The sequence below is a fragment of the Rhinatrema bivittatum genome, chromosome 7 (assembly GCF_901001135.1).
Source record: "Rhinatrema bivittatum chromosome 7, aRhiBiv1.1, whole genome shotgun sequence".
Taxonomy (NCBI): Eukaryota; Metazoa; Chordata; class Amphibia; order Gymnophiona; family Rhinatrematidae; genus Rhinatrema; species Rhinatrema bivittatum.
Genome location: NC_042621.1, coordinates 234,616,135 through 234,639,066, shown reverse-complemented (window position 1 = coordinate 234,639,066; position 22,932 = coordinate 234,616,135). Strand labels below are relative to the sequence as shown.

The 22,932-nt window shown below is 43.2% G+C and overlaps 1 protein-coding gene across 2 annotated transcripts in view; it reads right to left on the bottom strand.

Moving 5' to 3' along the window:
• The window catches only part of CFAP46 (cilia and flagella associated protein 46), an 831,934-nt gene that overhangs the window by 63,880 nt on the left and 745,122 nt on the right, over positions 1-22,932 (bottom strand). For both annotated transcript variants that reach the window (XM_029609979.1, XM_029609980.1), the window contains exons 55-56: positions 20,016-20,118; positions 6,102-6,214 (exon numbers count right to left, since the gene is read on the bottom strand). In XM_029609979.1, coding sequence (XP_029465839.1) covers positions 6,102-6,214; positions 20,016-20,118 — 216 coding nt within the window. The remainder of the gene's footprint in view (positions 1-6,101; positions 6,215-20,015; positions 20,119-22,932) is intronic.

Sequence of the window (22,932 nt, the reverse complement as noted above, 5' to 3'; positions counted from 1 at the left end):
AATCTCCGTATTCTACAACTTCAGCACTCTTTTCTCAGTGCCATTGTTCTTTTCTCTTCCCCTCCATCCCCAGCAGTCACTTTCTGTCATGCCCCTGTCCTCAATATTCTCTCCCTGTCTCAGCATTCTCTGTCTCTTTCTTCCATGTCCCCCCTCCATCCCCAGCAGTCAGTCTCTTTCTCACTTACATTACTCCTGCATTCCATTTTCTCTAATAAATAATACTGTATTTGCAGTTTGTGTTGTCCTTTCCTTCAATTAATCTGTTTTTTTGTGCCTTTCTCAGTGCCTTGTGAGACCTGCAGTCTGTGTGTATTCTGGGTAAGCTTCTTGTCAGGTGACTTGCCTGCATATTCATTCAGGCAGGTGTTCCATGAAGTTTCATCCAAACTCTGGGCATCAATGGAGGCTCAGACAGCAAAGTAATACAAGACCGGAATGTTCCAGGGAGGAGAACTCATTCTCCCCAAGCTCCTGGGAACTAGTCTCTATGGGCCCAAGTTAATCTTTACCACTGGTATCTTGGATGACATAGCCTCCCCTCCTGCCTGTTGGCTTGCTCTGGTGGAGCAGCCTCTTTGGAAGAAAGGATGAGCATAAGCTGGGGCATTCAACTATGCTGCTGCTGTACTGATGATGCTCTACTGGTAGTGCCATGCCCAACATTGCCCATGCACTTCGGTGTGCCAGAGTTCTGATAGTCAGACACTAAGGGGCGGATTTTCAAAGGCCCGCGCGCGCTGGCGCGCCTATTTTGCATAGGCCGCCAGCGCGCATAAAGCCCCAGGACGCGCGTAAGTCCCGGGGCTTTTGTAAGGGGGCGTGTCGGGGGCGGGGCCTACTGATGCGGCGTTTTGGGGGCGGGCCATGGCGTTTCGGGGGCGGGCACGGGGGCATGGCACCGGCCCGGGGGCATGGTCGAGGCCTCCGGACCAGCCCCCGGGACCGGAGGACGGATAGGGGCTGCCGGCCGACGCGCGCAAAGTTACGCCTGCTTCCAGCAGGCGTAACTTTGCCGACAAAGGTAAAGGGGGGGGGTTAGATAGGGCCAGGGGGGGTGGGTTAGGTAGGGGAAGGGAGGGGAAGGTGCGGGAAGGGCGAAGGAAAGTTCCCTCCGAGGCCGCTCCGAAATCGGAGCGGCCTCGGAGGGAACGGAGGCAGGCTGCGCGGCTCGGCGCGCGCAGGCTGCCAATTTTGCGCAGCCTTGCGCGCGCTGACCCCAGATTTTATAAGATACGCGCGGCTACGCGTGTATCTTATAAAATCAGGCGTACTTTTCTTCGCGCCTGCTGCGCGAAGAAAAGTACGCGCTCGCGCAACTTTTTAAAATCTGCCCCTAAGTGTGTAGCCCGGGAGTGTTAGGGCACTCAGTGTCAGCGCCATTGAGCACCATCAATGCACCTTCAAGAGCCGTGGGCGCCATAAACACCATTGAGCACCATGGATGCCATCAAGCATCATGTGCTCCATTTATTTATTTATTTAAAAGTATTTATATACCGTTTTTCAAAACAAGGTTTTTTTGTCAAAACGGTTTACATTGTAAAATGAAAAATAAAATAAATAGAGTTAAAAATTAAAGATAAAATTAAATAAAATTAAAATACAATAATTGGTATATACCTCATGGTAACAAAAAATCTAAATTAAATAATAAAAAGTAAAAGTGGAGCTGGGCCGTAAAAGATGTTTTATGGAAGGGAAAAAGGTAGGAGAAAATGAATGGGGGGGAGGGAAGGCGTAAGGTGGAAACAGGGTGATGTTAAAGATGTGGAAGAAATTATTAGGTTGCTAAAATGTTGATTATTTGACGTAGTGTGTTGTGGATGAATATTAAATGCTAATTGAAATAAATATGTTTTTAGTGTCTTCTTAAATTGTTGGGTATTGGATATTGAACGAAGTAAATTGGGTATCGAGTTCCAAATGGTGGGTCCTGCTACAGAAAATGCTCTTCTTCTAGTAATATCAAGTCTGGCCTGTCGTGGGGAGGGGATGTCTAATAAGTTTTGAGTTAATGATCTTAAATGACGGGTGGGTTTATATATACGGAGTAATGAGCAAAGCCATGTGGAAGATGAGTTATGTAGTAAGCTATGAATAACAGTAAGAACTTTGTATTTTATTCTATATTTTATTGGTAACCAATGTAAGGATTGAAGGATGGGTGTAATATGTTTTCGAATGGGAGTACCTGACAGAATACGAGCAGCACTGTTTTGAACAATTTGCAGAGGATGAATTATAGAATCGGAAAGTCCTAAATAGAGAGCGTTGCAGTAGTCTAGACCAGAGAAGATTAGAGATTGTAGAATAGTTCGAAAATCCTGATAAAAGAGAAGAGGACGGAGACGTTTTAAGAGTTGTAATTTGTAGAAAGATTTTTTTGTTAACGATGAAATATGTTGTTTCATGGATAGATCTGAGTTTATGATGACTCCTAGGTTTGTGGCGTGTTGTGTAATAGGAATAGATGTTCCATTTATGGACCAATGTGAAGGTGGACCAATAGAAGTCTCTGAGATAGAGGTTAAATGAACTATTTCAGTCTTAGATGGATTCAGTTTTAAGCGATTATGGGACAACCAGGAATTAATAGTGGATAAGTAAAGAGAAACCATATTTAGAGTATTAGACCAAGATGTTTTGTAGGGAACTAGGAATTGTATGTCATCTGCGTAGATTTTAAATTGTAGACCGAGTGAAGAAAGAATGTGACAAAGAGGTAGAAGATAAATATTGAACAGTATAGGTGATAGTGATGAACCTTGGGGAACACCAGATGGAATTGAGGATGCCATCAGGCACTGAGTACACCATCAGGCGCCGTGGATGCCAACAAGGCCGTGGGCACTATGGATGCCTTCGGGTGCCATAGGCACCATTGACGCTGTCATGAGCAATTGAGCAGTCAAACAAACTATGCACTGTCGATATCAAATTCCATGGCCACCTTCACCATCATGTGAACATAAGAACATAAGAACATAAGAAAATGCCATACTGGGTCAGACCAAGGGTCCATCAAGCCCAGCATCCTGTTTCCAACAGTGGCCAATCCAGGCCACAAGAACCTGGCAAGTTCCCAAAAACTAAGTCTATTCCATGTTACCATTGCTAATGGCAGTGGCTATTCACTAGGTGAACTTAATAGCAGGTAATGGATTTCTCCTCCAAGAACTTATCCAATCCTTTTTTAAACACAGCTATACTAACTGCACTAACCACATCCTCTGGCAACAAATTCCAGAGTTTAATTGTGCATTGAGTAAAAAAGAACTTTCTCCGATTAGTTTTAAATGTGCCCCATGCTAACTTCATGGAGTGCCCCCTAGTCTTTCTACTATCCGAAAGAGTAAATAACCGATTCACATCTACCCGTTCTAGACCTCTCATGATTTTAAACACCTCTATCATATCCCCCCTCAGTCGTCTCTTCTCCAAGCTGAAAAGTCCTAACCTCTTTAGTCTTTCCTCATAGGGGAGTTGTTCCATTCCCCTTATTATTTTGGTAGCCCTTCTCTGTACCTTCTCCATCGCAATTATATCTTTTTTGAGATGCGGCGACCAGAATTGTACTGTTGAGCGTGGTCAGATGCCATCGACGCTGACGAGTGCCATAGACAGCGAACGCTGCAGGTGTCATCAAAACTGTTGAAGGGCACCATCGAGCACCACAGGCGATGTAGGGCACAATTGAATCCATCGGGCGCCATGGACACAACATCGAGGCAGTGGACTGCTGCAGGCTTGGATGAGGCCATCGGGCACCATGAGCACTGACAGGAGTCATCTGTGTTGCCAAGTTCCATAGGCACTGATGCGTACTGCCAGGGCAAGTCAGCACCAGGCAATGACATTGATGTCACCATTGATACCATAGGTGCTGTCAGTACCATTGATGTTGTGGCAGACACCAGGTTCACTGATAATGATAGGGCCACCTTTTCCACCAATGAACATAATAGGCGCAATAAGGGGTGTTGACTGTACCGAATGCTGTTGGGAGCACATGCCGTGAAGTGCCTAACAATGACGTTGGTGGTGCCACTGAGTGCCATCCAGTGCCTTCATGTACCTGGCACCATGGAACACCGTGCAGCACTGATGGGATCATTGCCACCACAATCCTCACAAAGATCAACTCCTTCACAGTGCACCATTGCAAGTACCAACAACACAGTTGCCAATTCGCGCCATTGCATTGAGTATGCCATGGTATGGGCATGGGCTGCAATGCTAATGTGAAACATGGTTGGCGATACGAAGACAGGCACATATGCACCACTGACAGCAAGATGGAACACCTATACATGAGTGCAAGGCACTGCAGACACAGTGCTGTGATTAAGCACAGAGGCGCCACCATTACTCAGTGCCCTTTAGTGTGTGAACAGAAGTAATCACAGGCTAGTGCACCAAAGTCACCAGTGCACCAGGATTTCCCTGGCCTTTCAGTCAAGAATGTACTTCTATTTAATCCAGAGCTGTTATGTTTGGTTGCTTGTGGGACATCATCACAAGCCGCCACACTCACTTTAACGCTGCCTTGATCTATGGGCCCCTCTCCTGCGGCGAGCGCCGTTGAACTCCATCCATGCAGCAGGACACCATCACAGCCAGAGCCTCCAGTGTTCAATCTTAGGCAAGCACACACCTGTCATCGGAAGATTTATAGGGCCCATTGTGGGAATAGGTTGCAGTGCCCTCTGATGACTTCACTACCTCGAGACCTTTATAAAGGCCTCTCTGATGCCTCCACTCTGCCTCAGCAACGGGTCTTCTACACAGCCTATGGAATGAGTGTTGCTGTTTCTTCATTCCTGTTTCCTGTGTTTCCAATCCTTGCCTCATCTCCCCAGCTCAACCTTGCTTCGTCTCTTCAGCTCCGTTTGTCTCATCTCCTTGTCTCCCCTCAGACTGGTTTCTGGATCTGATCTCTGCCAGGACACTGACTTTTCTTGTATGCTGCCTGCCTCTGACCCTAGCCTGGCCCTGGATCGATGGTTACATCACTGCCACAGAGAATCTCTCCTAAGACCTGCTGGCCCCTGGAACCCAAGGGCTCAACCCAAGAGGAAAGGGGTTGGTATGGGTAAAGCTTCTAGTCAGTCTCTCTCCTACATCGCTCCACCAGCTGTCGGAGAGGGCCTACGGGGCCTACCTTGTAGGCTGAGCCAATCTTACCACAGCAGCAAAGGTCCACAGATCTTACAGGAGGCACAGTTTTGGGGTGAGTAACTGGGCCATAGCATTGGGATACCTCCGCTGAATTTTGTGCAATTATTTTTGCAGAATGTGATATCTAGCATAATTGTAAAGAGAGATTTACATTAAGTGGAAAGATCATTAAAAAGGATATATTTCTGGCAATTATTAGTAGTCCAAGCATTAAAATAATATTGAATTCTTGGGTAAAGATATAAGTTATCTGAATTTTCCCATTTTCTATTGCTGAAAAAATGGTACAATTTCATGGTGCAAACATTAAAATTTTGCACGTCTTATCACAATGCATCCCAGGAGAAAGATTAACTTGAACATGGTCATTTAAAATTTTGTAACTTTTCTTGAGAAAAAAATCACAACATCCTAAATAAGACTGTTTCTCTGGTACTTATAAATATTGGCATCTGATTGGCTGAATGCAGCAACAAAATTAAGAGTCTGATTTTCAAAGCACTAGAGTTTTATGCATTTAAGTGGTTCTTTGAAAATCAGACTGGAGGTTGTATGTATAAAAGCATGTGTGAAATCTGATTTTGCACATGCTTTTTACCTGAACTGCAAGTTAGCATTTGGAGATAGGAGGGGGCACGAGTTCTCCTAGCAAGGTGTAACGTTTTGTACATAAGTCTGTGCATGGAACTGCCAAACCTGCAAATTTTCAGTCATTTGCTGGTTGTTTGAAAATGGCCATCTCTAAGTGTATTAAATTGTCAATGGACAGCTTAAACCTTATTTAGACTTTCTTTTTTCTTTTAATTACGTGGTACCTTTTCAGGTGTCATGGTAAACCTAGCTTGTTCTTAGTGCACATATTTATACAATGAAACAGAAAATATGACAAAATAAATATGCTGCTTTCCACTTAATCTCACCTGGAAAATTCATAGCGACTAATTTGTCTATTAATATATGGGCCAAGAAGCGCTCCATTCCATAGAAGAGAAATGCACTGCAGTTGTTCATTAATTTCTCCCACTCAGCGTAGCTATGAAGGAAGAAAAGCACTTATTCTGATTGCATTGTCATTTTCAATACATTTTATGATATATATCTATTTTATGAAAATAAAAACTTCTCTCTGTTGAATGCCCAATTAATTTGAAAGAACAATAAAATGTATTCTGATGCGGTTTAGGGAATGAAGAAAATAAAACCAATATAACATATATACATAGTAATATAGTAATGACAGCAGAAAAAGACCAAACAGTCCATCCAGTCTGCCCAGCAAGTTTCTTATGGTTATGCAGGTTATTCTCAAGCCTTATGCTGCTGCTTGAATGTGCTTTGCTTTTGGACTTGGCCGAAGAAGTAGTCCTGCACTTTTTTTCCCTTAATGTCTGTGTATCACTACATCCCACACAAGAAGAGAAAGTGGCATGGTGGTTATAGTAATAGGCTAGAAACCAGGAGATCACAGTTCAAATCCTTCAAAAAAAGCTGCTTTAGCTTTTTTTCCCATATGCACAAATAGATTGTCTCCTGAGCAAAGGGCATCTTCTCTTAATCCAGAGGCAACATGCTAATCTCCAAGTCACTATTGCAATTGCTGATGCCCTGGATGATGCATCAAAATTGTCATAAAACGACTTGATTATTCATCTGCCTCTTGGAAGTATGTTTGACCTTTCCTTTGGAGGTCAGAGGGAAATGAGGTAGTATTTTACATTTTCTACAAAATATTTGTAGCGGGGAATAGAACCCGCACAAGTATTTTTTCTGGGTCTCAATTTGGGATTTTTGATGTGGGCTTTTTGCATATCCTGAGCCTTCCCAGTTTTTGGGCCATCTTCTTTTTGGGATGGGTGTCAGGATTATAAATTGCCACTGGGTACATGCAGAGAGGTAGAGGGTTAGGAGTCATTAAGTAGATTAGTGGTGAAGAAGATCAATCTGGGATTTCACAGTGCAGAGGAGTGTGTAGGAGGAGAATTTTGAATAGGTCCTCAAGGCCTAGTCATTTGAGGAGTTTATTTGGGATTTAGAGCTCTTGAGAAGGTTGGAGAGTGTATTTTGCTATTTTGAAAGACCTTGACTGAGAGGGAGAACCCCCTTGGAAGAAAGGGCTATATCCTGTTTTTATACCTTGCATCTATTAATAGCAAGGTGGAAAACATTAAATATTTATTTATTTATTTATTTAGGATTTTTATATACCGACATTCTCGATACAAATATCAAATCAGGTCGGTTTCCATAGAACAAAACTGTCGCAGATATGGCGTTACATTAAACAGTGTTTCTGAACATAAGAACGTCAAAAATAAGTATAAAAATAAAGTGAAAATATAACAATATTTGAGAGTTTTGAGAAGTGTTTTGGAGAATCCATCTATATTTGAAGCTGGGGGAAGTTTTTCCATCACCCCTGGTGTATATTGGCCATGGTGGAAATTTTTCCTACCTTTATTTTGGACCAGGACACAGTTAAGAGAAGGAAGATAATCAAAAGAGGTACCATGGACAAATAAACTTACTTCTTTTTTATTTGTATGTTGCTTATCTTATCTATTATTTTTTAAATCATAGTCTGGATATTATTTTTCAAACTTAAGTAAATTGTTTTATCTTTTGAACACCAATTTTGGACTCTGAGCCTTCATTTAAGTGTACTCTTTTGGATCGACCAATTCCCTTGTGTGAGTATTAAGCAAAGAGTGAGAGCGATTGTGCAGCTTGGTTACCCCACCATAGCACCTAGGGCCCCAGAGGCTCAGGCCTTCTCCCCGCCTGATAACCCGGGTCCCCAAGGTTAAAGTTTGGTGCACTAGCGTGTTAGAGATCTAGGAGAGTAAACACAGCCCTGGGATTTTGCTGTAACCCCTGCATATGGGACCCTTCACCAGAGAGGGGATTGAATATTATATGGATACTGATGAGTCATCCAGAATTGGTGGGCAGATATCCTGCTCTGCAGCATGGCTTCCTGAAAAGCTTTTTGCCTATATTATCTAAAAGCCTGGAATCTTAGGGAAGGCTGTTGGAATGTATCTTCGACAACTTGGCCTTGTAAAGTGCCTACTTTACCACTACCGAGTCATGGGGAAGCTGAACCCTCAAATGACTGGAAAGTCTATATTTGAGATCCACCCTTCTTGCTATAGATGGTAGAGAAAAAGGTATAGTCCATAACTTTGACTGAAGATCTTTTAATGCTTAATGGACTGGAACAGCTAAGGATTGCTTTGGTACCTCGGTATATTTCATTATCCTTGAAAATTCTTCAGATGTTTCTAGATCTTCCTGCAAGGAAAATGGAATTGATTTAGCCAACTTTTTTATGAAAGCTGGCTTCTGGTGTGGTACTGCTTTTTTCTGTTTCTGGGTAAGATTTAGATTGTAATCCTGGAGATTCTGGAATGGAATGTTTCAAAACAAATTTCAAAGCATCTTTGTCCAATTTCAGAATTTGAATCAGAGCTGTTGATTTAGGGAGAGAGGAGGAAGGGGTGTCCATTTCTTCCCCAAATTTGTGGTAAGGTAAAATTGGAAACTGAGAATCCAGTTTCTGAGATAGTCTTTCCAAAACTGGAGAAGGCTGATCCTTTGGAGGTGGCATTTCTTTCATATATTTTCTGACAAAGTCAAGTCACATCCTCTGAACAAAGGCTTGGCTACTTATGTCAGGTGGAATTGTACATGAAGCTGTGTCAGATTCTGGTACCAAGAAGGTGACTGCATTTCTTTATAGCCTGAAGTTGATCTGCCTTGTACTGATGTAACTGGCTGTATCATTGGTACTGAAGTCAGCCTCTTTGGTATTGATGTTGACACTGATGGTATCTTTGCTTTGTTTGGCACTGAAGGAGTCTGTGTTGGTGTTAGCACCAAGTGAGATTTGGATGGCATCGTTGTCAAGTGGGGTTGCATCGGCTTTGGTGCCAATGGTATTCATGGCTCGTAATGGCTTAGCGCCTGATCATATCTGATTTGTGCTCTGATTAGTGCCATCAACAGCTGTGCCCTGAAGGGGATGTACTCCTTTTTTTCAAAACCAAAGATGAAGAACTTTTTGTATAGCACTTTGGAGACTTGAACCTCTTTCTTTTATGGTATTCTGGTTCACCTATTAAAGTTGCCTTCTTGAGAAGATGTCTCAGAGAGAATATTCAGTTGTCAAAACTGTATTGCTCTTGAGGACATCATGGAACAAACTTCGTAGTTAGCTACATCATGAGACACCTCAGACAATCCCTATGTAGGTCTACTGTAGCCATCTTGTGATTGCATTTTCTACATAATTTCAATGGCAATTTTCCTGATACGACTAACTGAAACTGAAAAAAAAATGTTGATAGGCGGTATACACATTTTTAATAAATATATTAATATCTTTTCTTTAAGCTACTCATATTAATACAAAAAATAAAAGTGAGGTCAAAGGCCAAAAGTTAAGCTCAAACATCCATACACCATTTGAGAGAGACAGAGTCAGAGACATCCTACTGCTGCTGCAAAAGAAGGAAAACTGAAGATACTTGTGTGGGACTGGAGCAGAAGAACTCTCACTCATGCTCAGAAAGATTTCTTTCTGAGCTTAAAGAGAGAGAAAGATAGAGCCGGCATCGCTGGATGACATCACCCACTAATTTGGCTGTTTGTCCTAATTGTTCACGGAGAAAACATTGTTTTATTTGCAGAAATGGCTTTGAAAATTACCCATAAAAGGGGCATTCTTGGAGAGGGGGAAGCATGTCCAGGGCATATTAAAAGTTTGTGTACCGTCAGAATTTTCAAGAAGATTTTCATGTAAATAATGTCATTTGCTTGGTTAACTTGTGTACCGTTTTCCTTCCAGTAAAATTATGTGCAAATATTTACAAATATAGCATCCTGATGTTCAGTCAACTTGTGCATGCTTCTTATGTTTTTGGTTGTACATGTTTGAAATTATGACATAACTTTGCAGTCAGGCGCACTACTGAATATTTAATGTGCTTCACTGTGAGACTGATGTGCAATTTTTCTCTATAGAGGAGTTGTTGCTAGTTTGATGTTCTTAACCTGAGCATTGTAGTGACTAGGACTTGATAGAAAAAAGGTGGCATCACCACCACACGGAGATTCACTGTGGGGTCATAGTGCTCTATTGTTTTATCCCTTTGCCTTTTCTTTAAAAAGCAAAGAGGGATACCCACACTGATACTTTAAGTAATGCTCTGACATTAGAGTACAGTAATATGTCAGTTCCTCTGAACAAGGAGATGAAGAGTTGTTGCTGCACTCCATTATAATCATGGCTCCCAGCATTCTGCGGCAAAGTTTATGAAACTCTGTGGCATATTTGCAAAAATTTACATTATTTGTATCCTAAATAAATATTTATTATTTATTCCATTTTTATCCTACCTTCTCTGTAGTTCAAAATGGTTTACAATGCATTTCATATAAACATAATACAAATAAGTATTTAATAAGTATATAAATAAGTTTTAAAGTATTTAATAAGTATATAATAAGTATATAATAAGTATAAAATAAGTATATAAATAAGTTTAAAAGCAGAAAAAGTATTAACAAATTATTAAAAACTGAATGAAAAAGCCATGTCTTAATAAAACATCTGAAAAATAATAATTGTCCAGTCAGAAGGCTTGTGTTGACAGTGAGTTCCAAAGCACAGGAGCAACACAAGAAAAGGCATAAGATAGAATCCTTACAATTTTAGTCTCCATAACAGAAAGAAGAAATACAACAGATATGATTCAGAGGCTGATCCTATTTTATTTTCCATTACGAAAATAAAGTCGTTTTCCAAACTTTCTTGTTTCTGTATAACTTATTTTGTGTTTTTAATTTGGGTGGGGAAAAGGGATAGCAGAGTTGCTTACCTGAAACAGGTGTTCTCCCACGACAGCAGGATGTAGTCCTCACATATGGGTGACGACACTGGACGGAGCCCTATCACGGAAAGCTTTCTGTTAAAATTTCTAGAACTTTTGACTGGCACACTGAGCATGCCCAGCATGCCATAATCCCTGCAGCCACAGGGGTCTCCCTTCAGTCTCGTTTGTAGCAAAAAGTGCGAGTGAAAAAATAAAATAATAAAACGTTTCGGACCCAACTCCATGGGGTGGCAGGTGAGTTTCGTGAGGACTACATCCTGCTGTCCTGGGAGAACACCTGTTACAGGTAAGCAACTCTGCTTCTCCCAGGACAAACAGGATGGTAGTCTTCACATGTGGGTGATTAGCAAGCTACAGGCTGATGCATATTTCAGTTGGACCAACAGCGTACAACTTGTGCAACAGGCACAACAACTGGTATACTGTTGGTAAAAATGAGGCAGCCTGAAAATCACAGCAGATTGGATGTGGAAGGTTGGGATTATACTGGAAATAAGTTCTTCAAGATGGATTGGCCAAAGGCAGAGTTTTGGCATCCTTCCTTGTCCCTGCAGTAATGTGCTGCAAATGTGTGAAGAGAGCTCCATGTTGCAACTGTACAGATCTCAGCAATCGGTACCGAATGATAGTGTGCTACTGAGGTTGCCATGGCTCTCACTGAGTGCGCCTTCACTCGTCCCTGGAGAGGAAGGCCTGCTTTGTCATAGCAGAATTCAATACAGTCTGCTAGCCAATTGGAGAGAGTTTGTTTGCCCACTGCAACTCCTGGTTTGTTTTTATTGAAAGAAACAAAGAGTTGGGTGGATTTCTTATGGACTGCAGTGCGGTCTAGGTAAAATGCAAGTGCATGTTTACAGCCCAAAGTGTGTAAAACCCTCTTCACCTGGTGAGAGTGGGGCCTTGGGAAAAACGTGGGCAAAACTATAGACTGATTCAAGTGGAAGTCAGTAACCACTTTGGGAAGGAATTTAGGGTGAGTACGGAGGACCACTCGGTCATGTAGGAACCTTGTATAGGGTGAGTATGTGACAAGTGCTTGTAACTCACTAACCCTTCGAACAGATGTAATGGCTACTTGGAAGAGGATTTTCCATGTAAGAAATTTAACATCGCAGGAGTGCAAAGGCTCAAATGGGGAGCGCATGAGCCTTGTAAGTACTACATTTAGGTCCCACTCAGTGACTGGTGGCCGTAGAGGGGGCTTGAGTTGTAGTAGGCCCCTCATAAACCTCACAAGGGGTTGCATTGTTACCGGGGCATCCCCAACTCCCTGGTGGTACGCTGAGATGGCACTTAGGTGTACCCTCACCGAAGAAGTCTGGAGACCAGAGTCTGAAAGGTGCCAGAGATAGTCTAATAGAGATAGAATGGGGCAGGAAAAGGGGTTGATACCTTTTTGCGTGCAACATATCGCAAACCTATTCCACTTAGGACTATAAGATTTTCATGTGGAAGGCTTTCGTGAGGCTACAAGCACTTGAGAGACATCAGTTGAAAGATTGAGCGGTTGCAGGATCAAGCTTTCAACATCCAGGCTGTGAGGGATAGGGTCTGAAGGTTCGGATGGCATAACATGCCTTGGTTCTGAGTTATGAGAGTGGGTGCTGTGCCCAGGCGAATGGGTTGTCTGATCGAGAGGTCAAGAAGCATGGGAAACCATACTTGTCGAGGCCAATATGGGGCTATGCGTATCATTGACCCTTTGTCCTGTTTTGGCTATCAGTGGTATCGGGGGATACACGTATAGGAGGTCTGTGTTCCAAGGGTTAGCGAAGGCGTCCATGGTTAACTTGTTTTGCTGCCTGTGCAGGGAGCAGAATCTGTCCACTCTGTGATTAGGTTCGGATGCAAAGAGGTTTATTGTTGGTCGACCCCAGCGTTGGAAGATTCTGGTCGTTACCACAGGATCCAGAGACCACTCGTGGGGATGGAACTGTCGGCTGAGGCGATCTGCTACTACGTTCTGTATGCCTGCCAGATAAGTGGCCCGGAGTTACATGGAATGTGCAACGGCCCAGGCCCAGATCTGCGCGGCTTCATGGCAGAGGAGATAAGAGCCTGTGCCACCCTGCTTGTTCAAGTACCACATTGCAACTGTTTTGTCTGAATGAGAACAGTCTTGTGTGAAAGGCAGTCCTTGAACGCATATAGGGCTAGATTTTGTAATCTACGCCCGATTTTATAATATGCATGTGCAGCCACGCACTTTATAAAATCCGGGGTCGGCACGCGCAAGGGGGTGCACACTTGTGCACCTTGCGCGCGCTGAGCCATAGGGGAGCCAAGATGGCTTTCTCCGTTCCTTCTGAGGCCGCTCCGAAATAGGAGTGTCCTCAGAGGGAACTTTCCTTCCACCCCCCCCCCACCTTCCCCTTCCTTCCCCTATCTAACCCGCCCCCCAGCCCTATCTAAATTCCCACCCTACCTTTGTTGGATTATTTATGCTTGCCTCTGGGCAGGCGTAGGTTGCGTGTGCTGGTCAAGTGCCGGCACACAATCCCCAGGCCCAGTGGCAGTGGCGAGGCCTCTGGCCACGCCCCCTCCCCGCCTATTCCCCGCCCATTTTTTCAAGCCCCGGGACATACGCGCATCCTGGGGCTTGTGCGCATCGCCGAGCCTATGCAAAATAGGCTCGGCGCGTGCAGGAGGGTTTTAAAATCCACCCCAAAGAGCATAACGTATAGCTCGAAGCTCTAGGAAATTGATCTGAAAAGTTGCTTCGAGCCATGTCCAAGTACCTTGAGTTTGAAGATTGTTCACATGAGCTCCCCAAACCAAGTTGGATGCGTCTGTGGTTAAAGTTACTTGCGGAACTGGTAGCTGGAAGGGTAGACCTGTTAGCAAGTTGGCTTTGCTTGTCCACCAGAGAAGCAATAAACATAACTGGTGGGTTACTTGAATCTGGGATGAAAGCAGTTGAGTGGCTTGGAGCCATTGAGATTTCAAAGTCCTTTGAGTTATTCTCATGGCCAGCCTAGCCATAGGAGTGACGTGGACCATGGAAGCCATGTGGCCCAGCAGCGTTAGTATTTGATGGGCTGAGACTGTTACTTTTGTGGGTAGAGACGAAGCTAGCTTGGAGAGTATGACTGCACGGTCATTGGGCAGGAAGGCCTTTGCGACTGTGATGTCCAAATCTCCTCCGATGTATGTCAGGAGGTGAGATGGAGTCAGGTGGGATTTTTGGTAGTTGATGAAAAATCCCAGAGTGTAGCAGATTGATAGTGAGCTTGAGAGTGTCGACAGCTCCTTGCTTGGATTGGCTCTTGATGAGCCAGTCGTTCAGGTAAGGAAAGATGTGTATGCTTTTCTTGCATAGATGGGCCGCAGCCACTGCTAGACACTTTGTAAATACACGGGGTGCCGAGGCAAGTCCGAAAGGCAGGACCTGGTACTGAAAGTGTTGGTGTCCCACTAGAAAACACAGGTACTTGTGGTGCTGTGGGAATATTGGAATGTGAAGATCCAGAGAACAGAGCCAATCTCCTTTTTGCAGAAGGGGAAGCATGGTGCCCAAGGTCACCATCCTGAATTTTTCTTTTCATAGAAATTTGTTGAGATTGCGGAGGTCTAAGATGGGCCAGAGGCTGCCTGATTTCTTTGGAATGAGAAAATAGCGGGAATAGAACCCTTTGCCCTGCTGTGCCTGGGGCACAGGTTACACAGCCTTGGCACCCAGAAGAGTGGATAGTTCTGACTCTAGAAGACTTTTGTGATCTTTCTGTATCCACAGTGGATTGGGTGGTGAGACTGGGGGTACCATGAGGAAGTTTAGATGGTATCCATGTGTTATGATGGATATCACCCATTGGTCTGTGGTAATGTTGAGCCAGTTGGTTATGAAATGGTGAATTCGACCTCCTACTGGCAAATCTGGATCTGGATTTGTGGAGGGGCTGCTGTTTTCTGGTAGGTCTCAAAATCCAGAGGCTTGGCCTGTTTGCAGTGGTGGCTGAGGCCTGGATGTCTTGGGCTGTCAAAGATGTGCTGTCTGAAACAGCTTAGTCTCAGAGAGCGAGATGAAGGTGGGTAGTATCTCTGTGGGCGATAAAATGGTTTTCTAGGGTCCCTTCTAGTGGATCTTCTTGCAGAAGAAGGGGCCTCGGTAGTAACGGTGGATAATTGCCGCAGGGTCTCATTATGGTCTTTTAGTTGAGCCACTGAATCTTGTATCTTGTCTTCAAATAGGTTTTCACCGGTACATGGCAAATCAGCAAGTTTGTCTTGGATTTCAGGTCTCAAGTCAGATGCTTTTAGCCAGGCTCACCTCCTGGCGCTGATTCTGTCGCTGATATGCGAGAAGCTGTTTCAAAGGAGTCATAAGCAGCACGAACCTCATGTTTCCCAGCCTCAAGGCCTTTCTGTATTATGGCGTTGAGACTATCTTGCTGTTGTTAGGGAAGAGAGTCAGCTATTCTCTGAACCTGCTTCCAGAGATTCCTTTGATACAGTGTCATGTAAAGTTGGTATGCAGCTATTCATGACACTAGCATAGAACCCTGAAATATCTTGCGACCCAAGATATCAAGGAATTTTTGGTCTTTGCCAGGAGGTGTTGAAGAGTGTGGTCATAGTCTTCTGGCCTTCTTTTGTGCAGTCTCAACTACCACCAATTGATGGGGTAGTTGTGGTTTTTGGAATCCAGGAATATGTTGGACCAGATAAGTTGCATCTGTCCTTTTATTTACTGGCTGGAAAGCACAAGGATACTCCCAGAGATGATGTTGGAGATCCACTTGCACTTCGTGTACAGGGATAGCCATGACTTCTTTTGGAGCATCAACAAATTGGAGAACTTCCAATGTTTTATGGCATGTGTCCTTCTCTGTAATCAGATCAAAGGGGATTGTCTCTAACATCTGCCTAACAAAATTGGCAAAGGAGAGATCTTCTAGGGGAGATTTTCTCCTTTCTTCCGGGGAGATGGTTCTGATAAGATATCCTCTGTGGATGTGTCGGTGTCAACATCTTCCCATGTGTCAGACAAGATCTCTAGTCGAGATCCTAAAGGAGGGAAAAAGGTTGGTACTGTAGGATGTGTTGGCACCGATGGATCCTTCGATGGCCTTGATGGAAGATGTGGTGGCACCGATGTGGGTTTCGGTGGCACCAGAGGCATTGAGGAAAAACGAGGGCCTCTTGGTCCCGAGAGCCCTGATGGACCAGGCATCGGTTCCGGCATCGGTGAAAGGGGACTGGAGTCCGTGCCTTCGTCGTCTGAGGACCCCGGAATGGGAATCGGGGCTTTCAGAGGCTTTGCGGGTTGCTTTGGCATCGGTGGCCTGGGTTGTGTTGGAAGGGCACCAATGAGTGTATCCAGTCTGGTCAGCAACGGTGCAAATATCGATGGCTCCGGTGCCTGTGCCGGTATGGGGGCCGGCATCGATGGCTGTAAATCTCGGAGAGCGGATGAAACCGTCTAGTTCCTCCCTGAAAGCTGGTGTAGATATCGCAGCTACAGGGGGTGGCAGGCTAGGCGCTACGGGCACCTCCACAGGGACCTGTGGGAGCTCAGTACCCGACACCGATATAGGTGGGGATCGGCTTGGTTTTTCGGGTGGAGAGGGTGTTAAAGGCTCCTCTACCCATGTCCTCTTTGCAAGCGGCTCGATAGCCATCAAGGCCGATGTGGTGTCGGTGCCAGCACCGGAAGTAGACTTGTGTCGGTGCCAGTGTCAGTTCTTCCCTCGGTGCTCAGTCCAGTCTTTCTCCAGCACCAAGGTAGATGATACAGATGCCTTAGACGGAGTCATGATGGATGGTCACCGCTGCCCTGGTGCTCCCGGCGAGGTTTGATGTCTAATTTCTTCGATGCTCCTGCCCGTGGACGTCAATGGAACATAAGAACATAAGAACATAAGAAAATGCCTTACTGGGTCAGACCAAGGGTCCATCAAGCCCAGCATCCTGTTTCCAACAGTGGCCAATCCAGGCCATAAGAACCTGGCAAGTACCCAAAAACTAAGTCTATTCCATGTAACCATTGCTAATGGCAGTGGCTATTCTCTAAGTGAACTTAATAGCAGGTAATGGACTTCTCCTCCAAGAACTTATCCAATCCTTTTTTAAACATAGCTATACTAACTGCACGAACCACATTCTCTGGCAACAAATTCCAGAGTTTAATTGTGCGTTGAGTAAAAAAGAACTTTCTCCGATTAGTTTTAAATGTGCCCCATGCTAACTTCATGGAGTGTCCCCTAGTCTTTCTACTATCCGAAAGAGTAAATAACCGATTCACATCTACCCGTTCTAGACCTCTCATGATTTTAAACACCTCTATCATATCCCCCCCCTCAGTCGTCTCTTCTCCAAGCTGAAAAGTCCTAACCTCTTTAGTCTTTCCTCATAGGGGAGTTGTTCCATTCCCCTTATCATTTTGGTAGCCCTTCTCTGTACCTTCTCCATCGCAACTATATCTTTTTTGAGATGCGGCGACCAGAATTGTACACAGTATTCAAGGTGCGGTCTCACCATGGAGTGATACAGAGGCATTATGACATTTTCCGTTTTATTCATCATTCCTTTTCTAATAATTCCCAACATTCTGTTTGCTTTTTTGACTGCCGCAGCACACTGAACCGACGATTTCAATGTGTTATCCACTATGACACCTAGATCTCTTTCTTGGGTTGTAGCACCTAATATGGAACCCAACATCGTGTAATTACAGCATGGGTTATTTTTCCCTATATGCATCACCTTGCACTTATCCACATTAAATTTCATCTGCCATTTGGATGCCCAATTTTCCAGTCTCACAAGGTCTTCCTGCAACTTATCACAATCTGCTTGTGATTTAACTACTCTGAACAATTTTGTGTCATCTGCAAATTTGATTATCTCACTCGTCGTATTTCTTTCCAGATCATTTATAAATATATTGAACAGTAAGGGTCCCAATACAGATCCCTGAGGCACTCAACTGTCCACTCCCTTCCACTGAGAAAATTGCCCATTTAATCCTACTCTCTGTTTCCTGTCTTTTAGCCAGTTTGCAATCCACGAAAGGACATCGCTACCTATCCCATGACTTTTTACTTTTCCTAGAAGCCTCTCATGAGGAACTTTGTCAAACGCCTTCTGAAAGGCTTGATTTTAAACAGGGTCTCCATCTTGTTGAGGCAAGCCCACCTACCCTTCGCAGTCATCTGGGCACAACTTGGGCAGTGCGAAACGTCGTGTGATGAGCCAAGGCACAGCACACAGACATCATGTGGGTTGGTAATCGACATGGTACGGGGGCATTCCGGACATTTTCAGAAACATGTTGCCATGATGGCAGAGGTTGAGGCCCAAAAAACGTCGATGGACTGTGGACACCGAAAAAGGCATGGGCAGGAACCAACTGGGGACAGTGAATTTTACTCACCGAGCGATGAAAAAGAATATCGCGATGGGAGACCCCTATGAGGGAACTTTTTAATGAAGTAATCTTCAAGTTTTTTCCATGAGGAAAATTGTGTGAGAACATTTTCACAAAGCTCCTAACTGCGAGGCAAACTGCAGCGTGGAAAAAAAGAGACTGAAGGGAGACCCCTGTGGCTACAGGGATTATGTCATGCTGGGCATGCTCAGTCAAAAGTTCTAGAAACTTTGACAGAAAAGTTTTCCGTTATAGGGTTCCATCCAGTGACGTCACCCACATGTGAGGACTACCATCCTGCTTATCCTGGGAGAACTCAAGTATCAGTACAGGGAGGGATTCTTGGGCAAGGGGAGAGTTGAGTGAGAGATGGGGATGGGGAGAGCTGAAGGAGAGAGGAACAGAGATTGGGAGTTGAAGGAGAGAGGACTGGCGATGTGGGAAGGAGAAGAGAAGACTGGGATGTAAGACCTGGGAGGGTTGGGGGAAGCATTTCCAGATTGGGGGAAGAAGGTTTCCTTTCCTTGGTTCTCATCCTGGTCCTCCTTGCATCCCTACTCTCTTTCTAACCACCTTTCTCACCCCTCAAAATACTGTATGTCCTCTCTCATACCCTCATCCCTTTTCTCTCCCTTTCACAAACACACACACATTCCCCTTCCTCTCTCTCTTACACACATGCCCCAGCTGATCCCCTCTCACCTCACCATCCAATCTCTCCTCATCACTCCAGCCAATTCCTATTTCATCCTCTAGACCCGCTTCACTTCACCAGCCAATCCCTCTCCCTTCTCCCAGTTCATCTTCACTCCCCCAACTAATTTCCCTGTTATCTGCTAGTCCTTCCTTAGCCCAAACCAATCCTCCTCTCTTTCTTCCCCTCCTCTACCATTTCCCCTGCTGCTGTTTGGGCTGGCAGTAAGAGAAATAAAAGTGAGATGAAGCGAGGAGGGTTGAGGATTGTTGTGCTGGAAAGGAGAGAAAAGAAATGTGACAATGTGATTTGGCTCCTGGTTCCAGCAATTCCATGGGGGAACCCAGCAATTCTTTGGTAATAACTAATTGTTTTTGAGATTGGGGTGGGTGCCCTATTATGAGTGGAAGAGATTTCATAACCAATTTGCAACAATTGGAGAGTGAGAATAAATACTGCCTCTTACAAACAAACATTATATTGTGTGTCTGAAATATTTCTTATTAGTGCAAAACATATCTAGTACTTTCATGGCAGTATATTGATATTTTGAGATTCCTGCAGTGCAGGTCCTCATTATGTAGCTGCACACCATGTTATATAACTTAATAAAGTATCTGATGGAAGACATGACAGTTCCAACTAAAATTTAAAGTTGCTTGTACCTTATTCCCAACTGAAAAAATTCCAGAATGAATTAACTTGCTTCTATGCATAAACTAATACATTAGACTTTAGGCTCAATCCTAATTTGTTTTTAAATATGCATTTAGCATAGTTAAGTTGTTTAAACCTAGAAAAAAATGCAGCACTAAAATATAATGTAATGATTCATAGCCTTCGCAGTTAAATTATATTGAGTAAGAGACATAATACCAACCTTGGAACATGTATGCTGCCTATGACGCCCTCCCAGGAAGTTGTGGCTTGCTGATGGTATTTTTCCAGGATTTGGTTTATTTTATAAGTAGGACTTACTGCATCTGAAATATAAAGGCTTAAATAATTTACATAAAAAATAACTTGTTATATTAATTTACTGTCATTTTATAGGCTGGAATGCTGCTTCATGCTGGTATTATACTTTTAATTAGGACAATGACAATTTCTTCATAACTATTTCATTGATTCTTTAGTATAAAATGAACATCATCAAGGGCCTGCATAAATAAAATAATAAGCAAAATAATTTAATAAAAGCTAGGAATAGAGAGGCTAATTTCAACAGCACATCTAAGTGCTGATTTCACTGAACTGGCTGCCTGTACAATCCCAAATCTATTATAAAGTATTAACGTTAATATTCAAAATCATTCACTCCAGTAACACTGGTCTGACAGGCGTGACACTACAGCCTTACACACCTCAGCGAACACCAATATCTCAAAATAAAGGACTAATGACTGTTCCTACAATACGGGAGTACACATCTGACGCAAGTGAGAGATCGTGTGCTTTCCATAGTAGGTCCAAAGATTTGGAATTCTCTACCAGAAATGTTATGTTTTATACCAGATAGAAAGAGATTTAAACATGAGATAAAAACAAGCTATTCAAAAAAATGCATATAACCTAACTTAAAAACATCCAAATGCAATGAACTACAATAACTAGGAGGACATGAGATATTAATTGAAGCTTGGGGAATACATTAACGAAAGAATTTAACAATTTTAAGTTAATATACTGACTATGATATAAAAAAAATTGTTATATTATACTACTTGCATGTCTTAGATCTTTAGTTAATACGTATCAGAACATCTCAGATTTATATTGATCCCCTGTTCATGAAAATCAACTCCATAAACTGTCATTGATTATTGATTTGGAATATGAATTTACTTTTGTAAACAGTTGTGATCTTTATATGGAACGATGGTATATAAAATGTCTACACAAATAAATAAATAAATGCTCTGATCATGCTGTTTACCCTAGACTTATACAAGTGTCATGTCCTTGTATTACTCATATGCAGGTTTGGAGCCCACACTTAGTACAATTTATTTTTAATTTATATTCTGCTTTTCAGGCACTTCAAAGTAGATTACATTCAGGTATTGTTGGTATTTCCCAGTCCTCAGAGGGCTCACAATCTAAGAGGCTAAATTTCAAAACTGCTCGTGTGCACCTATATACATGTGTATAGCATACGGGTGCATGCAAATTTACTATTGTACTTTATAACCTGCGTGCCAACCATATGTGCAAGTTATAAAATATGAGTACATATGTATGCACACATATTCACATCTGTAAAAACTGTGAGTTGTGCAAGTTCAGTCTTATCTGGAAAAGTAGCAGCACTTATCTGGATAAGTTCCAATTTGTACGGCTATGTAGCAGCACTTAGCCAGATAAGTCTGAAAAGCACTACTTTTCCATCTAATCAGTTCTTTTCCAATTTATCCAGGTTTGTAAGATAGCTGGATAAATCAAAAACAAAACTGCTATTTATCCAGATAAGTTCAAATTTTATGTCTAAATAGCGGCAAAGGCGCTACTTAGCTAGATAAGTTGGAATTTAGCCGGATAAGTATGCACAAATGATTTACCAACTAGAGATGTGCATCGCCCAAACCATTCAGTTTGGGCTTCGGTTTCGGCCTGCCTCGGGAAAAGCAAAATTGCTTACCTTGTAATAGGTGTTATCCCAGGACAGCAGGATGTAGTCCTCACATATGGGTGACATCAGTAATGGAACCCTATATACGGAAAAACTTCTTTCAAAGTTTCTATGAAACTTTTGACTGGCATCAGAGTGCCTACTGAGCATGCCCAGCATGCCATAATATTCCCTGCCACAGGGGTCTCCCTTCAGTCTGTTTTGTAGCAATTAGCGTTAGCCAAAAATAAAATAATAAAACGTATCGGACCCAACTCCGCAGGGTGGCGGGTGGGTTTCGTGAGGACTACATCCTGCTGTCCTGGGATAACACCTATTACAAGGTAAGCAATTTTGCTTTATCCCAGGACAAGCAGGATGCTAGTCCTCACATATGGGTGATTAGCAAGCTAGAGGCTGAGTCATTGTGTATTGAAGCAACAGTGAAGTATTGTTGTTGAAATGAACCAGCCGAAGATCACAGCAGGTTGGATGTAGGAGGAGTTGTGATTACACTGGAAACAAGTTCTTTAAGACAGATTGTCCATAGGCTGAATCTTGTCTTCCTTCTTTGTCTAAACAGTAATGAGCTGCAAAGGTGTGAAGAGAACTCCATGTTGTTGCTTTACAAATGTCCAGAATAGGTACAGAGTGAAGGTGTGCTACTGAGGTTGACATTGCTCTGACCGAATGTGCTTTTACTCGCCCTTGAAGAGTAAGGCCTGCTTTTTCATAACAAAACTGTATGCAGTCTGCTAGCCTGTTTGACAAAGTATGTTTACCCACTGCTTTACCAGGCTTGTTTGTGTCATAAGATACAAATAGTTGACTAGATTTCCTTTGGACTGTGGTGCGGTTTAAGTAGAAGGATAGCGCACGATTACAGTCCAAGGTATGTAAGGCTCTTTCTCCCTGGTGAGAGTGAGACCTTGGAAAAAATGTTGGTAAAACTATAGATTGGTTCAGGTGGAATTCCGTGACTACTTTTGGAAGGAATTTAGGATGAGTACGGAGGACCACCCTGTCATGTAGGAACTTTGTAAAAGGTTCGTATGTGACAAGTGCTTGTAGTTCACTGACCCTTCTAGCTGATGTAATGGCTATGAGGAATACAGTTTTCCATGTAAGAAATTTAAGGTCACAGGTATCTATGGGTTCGAATGGAGAACGCATGAGCCTGGCTAATACT